Below are 10282 nucleotides of genomic sequence, written 5' to 3' on the forward strand. Positions count from 1 at the left end.
TGTTGTTAGTAGTAGTAGTAGTAGTAGTAGTTATTGTTGTTGTTAGTAGTAGTAGTAGAAGTAGATGTTGTTGTTGTTGTTGTTGTTGTTGTTGTATTGGCAGTAGTAGTACATAGTAGTAGCAGCAGAACTAGTAATAGTGGTAGTAATAGTAGTAGTAGTAGTAGTAGCAGTAGCAGTAGCAACAGCAGTAGCAGTAGCAACAGCAGTAGCAGTAGCAACAGCAGTAGCAGCAACACCAATAGGAACAGCAACAGCAAAAGTAGCAGCAGCAGCAGTAATAAGTACATAGTGGTAGTATTAGCATCATGTCTAGGGGCAGTGGAGATAGTCGTGGTTCTTCCCGCCACCGCCTCACAGCACGCCGTCACAGTGTTAGTGGATGTGGTCAGTGACGGTCACCCCATGTGTTGCTTCACCACATCAGTGATGAAGGCTCGGCGGGAGTGGCGAGGGGCAGCCCTGTTGGTGGCGGTGGTGAGTACTTGGCTGTCTACGGTGGTGGTGGTGATGGTGGTGATGAATAGTGATGATAGTCGCCGTGAAGGATAGTAAAATGGACTTCTGGAGATAAATTTAAAAGTGCAGAGTTGACGGGGATGATGGATACTGTACCTGTTTGTGTGTGTGTGCGTGTGTGTGTAAGCATGAGCGGGACACGTGAGACACTCTTCATTAAAGGTGACGCCATAACACGTTTACCTGTGTGTCGCGAAGGTGGCAGTGTCGTGACCGATAACCTACACGTGCGGGGTGGGGGAGGTGGAGGAAGCAGGGCATGAACAAGTAGATCAAGACGAAAGTGATGCAGACTGAGGGGGTGTGATGAGTCAGAATAGCATGTTCACTTTAAACTTCTACCTTAATAACAGTGATGACAATAATAATAGCAGTAATTGAATGAATAACACTAATAACACTACTAAGGACTTTGACTACGACGACTATTACTACTACAATTACAACTAAAAATAACAATAAAAATGACAATAACAACCATAACAATAACAAAAAATAACAATAACCTAAAAAAAAAAATATCGTGAGTGTTATCAAGGGTATTTTTTCATATACCCTTCCAATCTAATCACCAAGCACATGAGAGAGGTCTAAATGAGCACGTAAGACACTGTTATCACGGAATATCATTCAATATATCGCCCAGCAAGATCACTCAGTTCCTGTACCTAAAGCCTTCCCCATCCCACCAGTAATGAGTGGCTTAGAAGATCTCTGCCTTAACTGTGGTAGTATTATGGGAGTGCGTGACCTGTGAGTGGGTTTTAAGGTGGTGAGATGATGGAGGGAGGAGGAGGAAGAAAAGGAGGAGTAGCAGATGACGGAGGAAGGGGAGTGAGGAGGAGGAAGGAGAGTGAGGAGGAGGAGGAAGGAGAGTGAGAGGAGCGAGGAGCGAGGAGCGAAGAGGAGGAGAAGAAAAGAAAAAAAGATGACGGCGAAAAAATTAAAGAAATTAAGAAAAAAAGTAATAATGAAGAAAGAAGAAAGGAAGAAAATATGATGGTGGACAAGAAAAAGAACAAGAACAAGAACAAGAGGAGGAGGAGGAGGAGGAAAAGGAGGAGGAAAAGAACAAAGAACAAAAGAACCTAAATACAAGAAAAAAAAAAAAAAGGAAAATAAGCACAAGAAAACGAACAACAACAAGAAAAGGATAATTTGATATCACGGAAAGGAAAGTAAATAGAAACTGTCAGTAACTAGTGATGCATTTCTTAAGGCACTCACTATGCAATATAACACATAACATAACAACACAACGCATGGCGAAGCTCCACCGTACTCGTGTAACACAACTTCTCGCCGTCACGCAAGACCCACACCGCCACTTCCACCACTGAGATAGACAGACATACCCCGCCGCTACCAAGTTTACTCATAATTCAACTCAAGCTCGGTGACCGTTTACACTCACTCAGCCCCATTCCCTCGCGGTATCTAAGAAGCAAATTAGCAATACACCCTCGGCTCCCCCATCAGAACTTGGAACCCCGGAAGTTAGCAGAGTGAGGCGGCGTTCTCGTTTCCAAGCCTAACGTTCCTCTTGGGAGAGACACACACACAAACTTAAATAGTTATATGGGAAGTTGTGGAAACCGATTCTCACTGCGATTTGAGACACAAAAAAAGCAGAATCAGTCCTATGAGGCTTACAAAATGCTAAGGTTTTCTCTCCCCCTCTGTCATTTGGGCTGCCAACGTGTGGTGTACGTGATGTGGGTGTGGAGGCGAGGAACACATCTCCCCTCATTCCAGCTCACACCTAAGCACTGCCCTCTAGCTACTGTATCGTGTGTGTGTGTGTGTGTGTGTGTGTGTGTGTGTGTGTCAGGTCTTTCCCTGCGGCTACACGGGGCGGAGAGGACGATGACGAGATGACAGTGATGATTAAAAACTCGGATGAAAGAGAAAGAGGACTAGAAAGCTATGAAATGTAAGAAAAAAAATAAAGAAACCCGAGGAGGAGGAGGAGGAGGAGGAGGAGGAGGAGGAGAACATTTCCTTGCCTCTGAAAAATAAGAACAAAAAGAGAAGAGGGACAAGGAGAAAGAATGAGAAAACTATAAAAATCATGGAAAGAGAAGAAACTAGAGGAGGAGGATGAGATAAGTATGAAAAATGAACAAGGAGGAGGAGAAGGAGGAGGAGAAGGGGATGACAATGAAGTATAAATAGAAACAGAGGGAGGACGAGCAGAAAGACGAGATGACAATGAAAAGTAAGAACAAAGAGGAGAAAGAAACAAGTAACTACAAGAACAGTGAGAGAAAAAAAAAAGGAAATAAGGACGAGAAGAAATAAAAGTGACGTGATAACTAAGACAAAACGTACAAAGAAAGGATGAACACAACACAATGAATAAGCAAGAGAACCAGAACAAAGACACGAGACGAAAATGACAACTAAATAGGAAAACAGTCGGTGCACACATGACGCCATACACTCATATGTTACTTATAAGAAACACAAAGGAAAGATGCATATAGTCTACATCCGACCAATATCAGCGCCATCTAGCAGGAAGCACATCAGTCTTATCACCGCCTCGAACACAAATATACATACAAGCAGAGCATAATGCAATGCAGGATCCGACGTCACACCGCCCAACCAAACATGTAAAGAAAAAATGAGCCTTAGAAAAACTGGCAATTAGATCAGTCACCACCAGAAGGGAGAATAGATAGATAGATAGATAGATAGATAAATAGATAGAGATAGATAGATAGATAGATAGATAGATAAATAGATAGATAGATAGAGAGATAAATAGAGAGAGAGAGAGAGAGAGAGAGAGAGAGAGAGAGAGAGAGAGAGAGAGAGAGAGAGAGAGAGAGAGGGAGAGAGACGGGAGGGAACTCGAGCCTGTTTGTCGGTTACCCTTACCTTTCCTATCGCCACTATCTCTACTGATAAGAGACAAGAGGATTGGGAACACAAGAATGCGTCACACAACCAAGAGACAGATGTTCTTCATAATGTTCACTAGAAAAAGTAGTAAAATAAATAAATAAAGAAATAAAAAAAGATGAAGATAAAAGGAACGTGAAGTAAAGATGAAAATGAAGAAGACAAAGACGAGCAATGAAGGTACAAGTTTGGGGAAAAACACACACACACACACACACACACACACACACACACACACACACACACACACACACACACACAAACAAGGAAAAAGAAAAGCAGAACACAGAAGAAGGAAAAAGTTAAACAAGAATAAGCAAGTAGGAAAGAGAGAGAGAGAGAGAGAGAGAGAGAGAGAGAGAGAGAGAGAGAGAGAGAGAGAGAGAGAGAGAGAGAGAGAGAGAGAGAGAAAGTGCCTTGCTGTTAAACGAAAAAACAGCAAAATACCACACCCACATCTAAGAAAAAACTAAAAATGAGAGCAAGCGAGCTAGAGAGAAAGAGAGAGAGAGAGAGAGAGAGAGAGAGAGAGAGAGAGAGAGAGAGAGAGAGAGAGAGAGAGATTCAAACAACTATCCTTAGCACATCCTGTACATTGTCTTATAATAGCATTTCATCACTTATACACTGTCACCTCTGATACACCTCGTAGATACACACACACACACACACACACACACACACACACACACACACACACACAGGAAGCCGCTATCATGCCCCTGTATTCTCCCCAAACTGCGTACATACATACAGCATTTTCTCTAAAGATTAAGAACCGTCGAAGAAAAAATGAACTTTCTAAAGAGAGAGAGAGAGAGAGAGAGAGAGAGAAAGCGAGTGTAATCTGGACTTCGGTACGCCTTGCAATCTATTCCGTGGCATTTCATTAGTGACTTTTTCTCCCCTCCTGCCCCCTTCTCCTCCAGGGTTGAGAGAGAGAGAGAGAGAGAGAGAGAGAGAGAGAGAGAGAGAGAGAGAGAGAGAGAGAGAGAGAGAGAGAGAGAGAGAGACTCGCTTTCCCCACAAATATATCCACACAACGTAATCAGATTTAGTACTAACAAAACAGTCTGAATTTGAATGTAAATACTGAAACAAGAAAATAATACTAATGAAATGGGAAAAGAGAATAGTCCCAGAGAGAGAGAGAGAGAGAGAGAGAGAGAGAGAGAGAGAGAGAGAGAGAGAGAGAGAGGGGGCCGTGTAATGCCAAACATCCGGACTCTTCCCCAACCTTTACTCATTGCCACAACACACACACACACACACACACACACACACACACAAAAGCAAAAATAACTCAGCCCACTTATCACCATCGCTGCCTTGAAGGTCTGGCCGTAATCAGACATTTAGGTAGAAATCCCACAATCCCACGCAAGAGGAAATAACGAAGAGATTGAGGGGGAGCAGCGAGGGGCGAGTCACCTTTTTACTTTTACGTGACTATGTGCAAGAGACAGAAATATGCGCTGGCTGCAAACCCTTATGGCGAGTAGGAGAAGGAGAAGGAGAAGGAGGAGGAGGAGGAGGAGGAGGAGGAGGAGGAGGAGGAGGAGGAGGGTGTAGGTGATGGTAGATTATCACACTTTCTACTCACAGTCCACAGGGAAACAGTCAAGTATAGGAGTCACTGAATGGGTACTTCCTGTTAATATGAGGTGAGGACTAAACGTATGCAGTGCTAATTATCAAGTCAATCTGTCCCTTTTCTAGTTACAATCTATAAGAAACAGCTAGGTATTGTAGTTATTAAATGGCTATAATTGTTTTCTATGTAAGGCGAAGAGCACAAGTGTATTTAGTGTTAGATTATCAAGTCAACCTGTCCTTTTCTGGTCTCAATCTACAGGGAAACAGTCACTTCTAGGAAAAAACTAAATAGGTGTGATTATTTTCTATGTAAGGCGAGGAGGAGGATGAATACAGTGTTAATCATCAAGTCCACCTGTCCCGTTTCTAGTCTCAATCTACAGGAAACGAATTACTGAGTTGGTGAGGATGTTTTCTTCATAAAGCTCTTCAGGGATTTTATAGTTAATGATGTGGTGGAGAAGTCTTTAATTAAACGTGTCTTTCTCCACTTACAGTCTACAGGGAACATAAACGCTTTGGAGTTGCTGAATAAATGAGGTTGTTTTCTTTATAAAGTTCTTCTTTAGGCCAGGGTTGTTTAGTTGATACATTAGGACGTGTATCTGGTAAAGGTGACTCATGTACTCTTTTATCTTATTTTTATCTTGCTGTGTTAATGGTCTATGATGGTTAATAATAATCTCCCTCAAGATACGAGCTCGTAATTTAGTTGGTGTTACGATACTTTGGCTCTCTCACGTTCAATTACGTTTTTATTGACTCCATTTTTCTTTTCAAGGAATGATGCCACCAACGTGGAGGAAATTAAATCTCTCTCTCTCTCTCTCTCTCTCTCTCTCTCTCTCTCACTCTCTCTCTCTCTCTCTCTCTCTCTCTCTGTCTCCGTACAATGAAAAATTATGAGACGTTTAAACAAATTACTCTCTCTCTCTCTCTCTCTCTCTCTCTCTCTCTCTCTCTCTCTCTCTCTCTCTCTCTCTCTCTCTCTCTCTCTCTCTCTCTCTCTCTCTCTCTCTCTCTCTCTCTCTCTCTCTCTCTCTCTCTCATCAGAAATGGAGGCAGTGGTTGTGTTTGTACTCAGAATATAGCGTGAGTGGTGGTGGTGGTGGTGAATGGTAGTGATGATGGTGGTGGTGATGGTGGTGGTGATGATGGTGGTGGTGATGGTGGTGGTAAGGTGGTGGTGGTAGTGAAGGAGGCAATACGCGGCGAAGGAAGACAGATACTACGATTAAAGGGAATGAACAGAGATGGAAGGCAGGTGTGGCGCAGAACACATGTGGTTAATGACTGGAGTTCCGATGAAGAAGAAGGAGGAGGAGGAAGAGGAGGAGGAGAAGGAGGAGGAGGAGAAACAGGAGCACGAGAAGGAAATGGTGGGAAAGAGAACGGGAAAGGACGAGGAAGTGGAGGAGATGGTGAGGAAGGAGAATGAAGGTGGAGAAGGAAGATAAGGTGAACAAAGAAGAGTTGGAGGAAGAGAAAGAGAAAGAGGAGGAGAAGGAGGAAGAAGAGGAGGAGGAGGAGGGGGATAAAAAAAAAGGCAGGGGACGGAAAAAAAAGGCGATAAAAATAAAAATGATCACGTAGAGTTAATTATAACAAAGAAGTGTAGAACATTGACCAGACGTGGTGGGAGAGAGAGAGAGAGAGAGAGAGAGAGAGAGAGAGAGAGAGAGAGAGAGAGAGAGAGAGAGAGAGAGAGAGAGAGAGAGAGAGAGAGAGAGAGAGAGAAGAGAAAAGAGAAAAGAGGAAAAAAAGAAAGAGAGAAGAAAACAAAAAAAGTAAAAAGAGAAGAGAAGAGAAAACAGAACAGAACAAAAAGTAAGAGAAAAGAAGAGAGAAAAAAAGGAAAAAAAAAAGTTACAGAAACGAGAGAACCAGAAAAGGAAAACAAGTGCAACAGTAACTATGAACGAAGAAGAGGAGGAAAAGAAAAACCTAATTCAGAAAAGAAAAAATGACAGGAAAAGAAAATACTCAAAGAAAAAGAGAGAGAGAGAAAAAATAAAAATTGTGTGGTGAGCAAAGACTGTTCCTTCTTGGGGTCCTTTTGGGTTCGCTGCTGGAGTGCCCGAGAGACATGAGCCGTGTTGAGTGGTGGTGAGTGGGGGTGTTGAGTGGGTGTTGAATGGGGTGCTGGCTGGGCTGGTGTGTGCCGCAAGGTGTGTGTATCTGAGTGGTGCTAGTGGGTGCTAAGGAGGTGGTGATACAATCCTCTATTTATTGTGCTGCGTGTAACTTCTTGAGTGTTAATGGGAGGGAGTAGTGGAAGGAAGGAGGTCGATGTGGTTGTATGTGTTTTTTCTTGTTCTTGGCTTAGATTGGAAGGAGGGAAGAGAGAGAGAGAGAGAGAGAGAGAGAGAGAGAGAGAGAGAGAGAGAGAGAGAGAGAGAGAGAGAGAGAGAGAGAGAAAGATGGAGGGATAAGTAAGAGGAAATTGGAAGGACACACACACACACACACACACACACACACACAGACGAGAGAGAGAGAGAGAGAGAGAGAGAGAGAGAGAGAGAGAGAGAGAGAGAGAGAGAGAGAGAGAGAGAGAGAGAGAGAGAGAGAGAGAGCAAAAGGAGACTCGCATACAAATATGAGACTGGTGATGAGAAAAGTTACGTAAGAAGATTTGGGAGTAAAATTACAAGTTATCACCCTGGGAAACATGTGATTGCACGAAGGCCATCACAGACTGCTGATGAACATGACAGGGAATTAATGATACAGAGGTGGAAACGCCTTGGTATCTGATGGTGTGACGCTGCCTGTGACGCGCTCAGTTCTTGAATATGCTCCAATTGTTTAGTCATAATGAAAGAAAAGAGTTAGAAAGTTCTAGTAAAAATTCGAGTAGCTTAGAGAGAGAGAGAGAGAGAGAGAGAGAGAGAGAGAGAGAGAGAGAGAGAGAGAGGAGGAGCGGTTGCATGTATAAACAGATTAAGCCACTAAGGATGTTAACCGTCTTCCGCCACTTTATAGTCACAGCTAAATTGTCACTAAGTATAACAATGATGGTAAATTGGATACATTAGGACTGAAAACATTGCAGGGCCGGATAGGCTAAGGCTAAGAACACTGCAGGATTGGATAAACAAAGACTGAAAGAACAGGAAGACTGGATAAACTAAGATTGAGAGTAGTGGGTGATAGGATAAGCCAAGACTGAGAATACTGCAGGATTAAATAAACCAGGGGGAGCAGATAAACTAAGACTGAAAATACAGGAGGAATCGATAACCTGAAGCAGAACACAAGGGGGAGTGAATAAGCTAAGACTGAGGTCACTGGAACATTGGATAAACGTAGACTAAGAACAATGGAGTAAAAAGAAAATGAATAAATGGGGTCTGATTCCGAAATTCAAAGCAGTGTGCGGGAGAGAAACATAGTACACTAGAAGGAAGTGGAAAAAATAAGACTGCGATCACTGGGTCATTGGATAAACGAAGCCTAACAACACTGGAGAAAAAAATAGAAGAGAAAAATAAATAAAGAGGATCTGATTATAAAGTTGAAAGCATTACGAGAGATAGAAAAAATGAAAACAGCAACTTTCTGCCAAGAGATGATGAAAGAACAAGAGGCCATGAATACAAAGAGAAAGACGAGCTGCCTTAATTAATAGTGTCAAGATAATCAGCTTTCCAAACAGAAATACTGGGTTGGGTGTGTGCAAGTATCACCCCCAAGAAAGAGTAACTTAGCAACTCAGCAGCTTAAAAGACTAACTTGGATGAAAGATGGAGAGATGCAGACAAGCGTTTGAATAAAATCCCGTATATTATGTATAACTTGGTAAACACACACACACACACACACACACACACACACACACACACCATCCATCCTACCCCCTCCCCCCCCACACACACACGCGCACGCGCACGGACCGGTACAGACTCAGTGCGATTCCCACCATGGTGCGAGCCATCAATCATTAGTATTTCCCTCCTAGATTAGACTTACCTTTAGGATTAATGATAAGTTTTTCCCCAACCTCTATGTACATTTTCAGTTTGTTAACTGCCTAAATAATAAACCGTTTATTATTATTATTATTATTACACACAAACACACACACACACACACACACTATCCTCCCCATCCCTCCCGACACACACACACACACACACACACACACACACACACACACACGGAGAGAGAGAGAGAGAGAGAGAGAGAGAGAGAGAGAGAGAGAGAGAGAGAGAGAGAGAGAGAGAGAGAGAGAGAGAGAGAGAGAGAGAGAGAGAGAGACCGCACCAGCTAAAAAATCTCAGTGAAACTCGAAATGAATGTTTCTCGTGTCAAAAAAAAAAGAGAAAAAAAGAGAAAACTCGTGACTCAGTAATTTCTATTCAGCTTAAATTAGAGAGAGAGAGAGAGAGAGAGAGAGAGAGAGAGAGAGAGAGAGAGAGAGAGAGAGAGAGAGAGAGAGAGAGAGAGAGAGAGAGAGAGAGACTGACTTTGTAGACATTTGCCAAGTCAACACTGCACTGAATGACGGATGCTTACATGCCCCTTGTAGCCTCAAATGGAACAAGGGTTAATTCTGCCTCACGCAAACTCGCCCTTTACTGTCTGTCGTCACCAACTGATGGCACCATTATGTAGCCAGTATCTATGCCGCAACTCCTCCGCCAGATGTCCTCCCAGTGCGGAGCTCCCGCCCAAACAACCCTGGATTTATCGCTACCTTGACTCAGCTCACGCCCTGCTTTACGTGCATTGCTGGACCACTAGTGTATCGAAGCGTGAGGGAGATGGAGGAGGAGTGGGAGTAGAAGCAGCAGCAGAGGAAAAAAGAAAAGAAAAGAACAAGAACAAGAAAAAAGAAAAGAACAAGAAAACAAGAAACTAACGAAAATATAAAACAAGAAGGAACATAAGAGCAATAAGTAAAAGATAGAAGAAGAAGAAACTAACAATTTTAGTATCTCATGCACTCAAAAGCATTGCCTTTGTATTTATATTATTTTTCAAAACAAAGCAGAAGCAGCAACAGTAGCAGAGTAGTAGTAGTAGAAGTAGTATTTTTTAGTAGTAGTAGAATTTTTAGTAGTAGTAGTAGTAGTAGTAGTAGTAGTAATTTTTGTCCACGTACATGGTGTGTGTCCTGGTATTCTTGTAACTGCCGTTGTTGTCACTGTGTCTGGTATCATCGTCATGACGTGAAGCCGACACCTATTCACAGCGCGCCACAGTATTTATGGTATTCTTATCTAGCAGGCAAGAAATGGCCGCTTTTGCACAC

The 10282-nt window shown here is 42.7% G+C and overlaps 1 protein-coding gene across 1 annotated transcript in view; it reads left to right on the plus strand.

The window, feature by feature from the left end:
- Positions 1 to 331: 331 nt before the first annotated feature.
- The window catches only part of LOC135093347 (leucine-rich repeat neuronal protein 1-like), a 69215-nt gene continuing 59264 nt past the window's right edge, over positions 332 to 10282 (plus strand). Inside the window, exon 1 of the mRNA XM_063992565.1 lies at positions 332 to 477. Coding sequence (XP_063848635.1) covers positions 406 to 477 — 72 coding nt within the window. The 5' untranslated portion in view covers positions 332 to 405. The remainder of the gene's footprint in view (positions 478 to 10282) is intronic.

The sequence above is a fragment of the Scylla paramamosain genome, chromosome 3 (assembly GCF_035594125.1).
Source record: "Scylla paramamosain isolate STU-SP2022 chromosome 3, ASM3559412v1, whole genome shotgun sequence".
Classification (NCBI taxonomy): domain Eukaryota; kingdom Metazoa; phylum Arthropoda; class Malacostraca; order Decapoda; family Portunidae; genus Scylla; species Scylla paramamosain.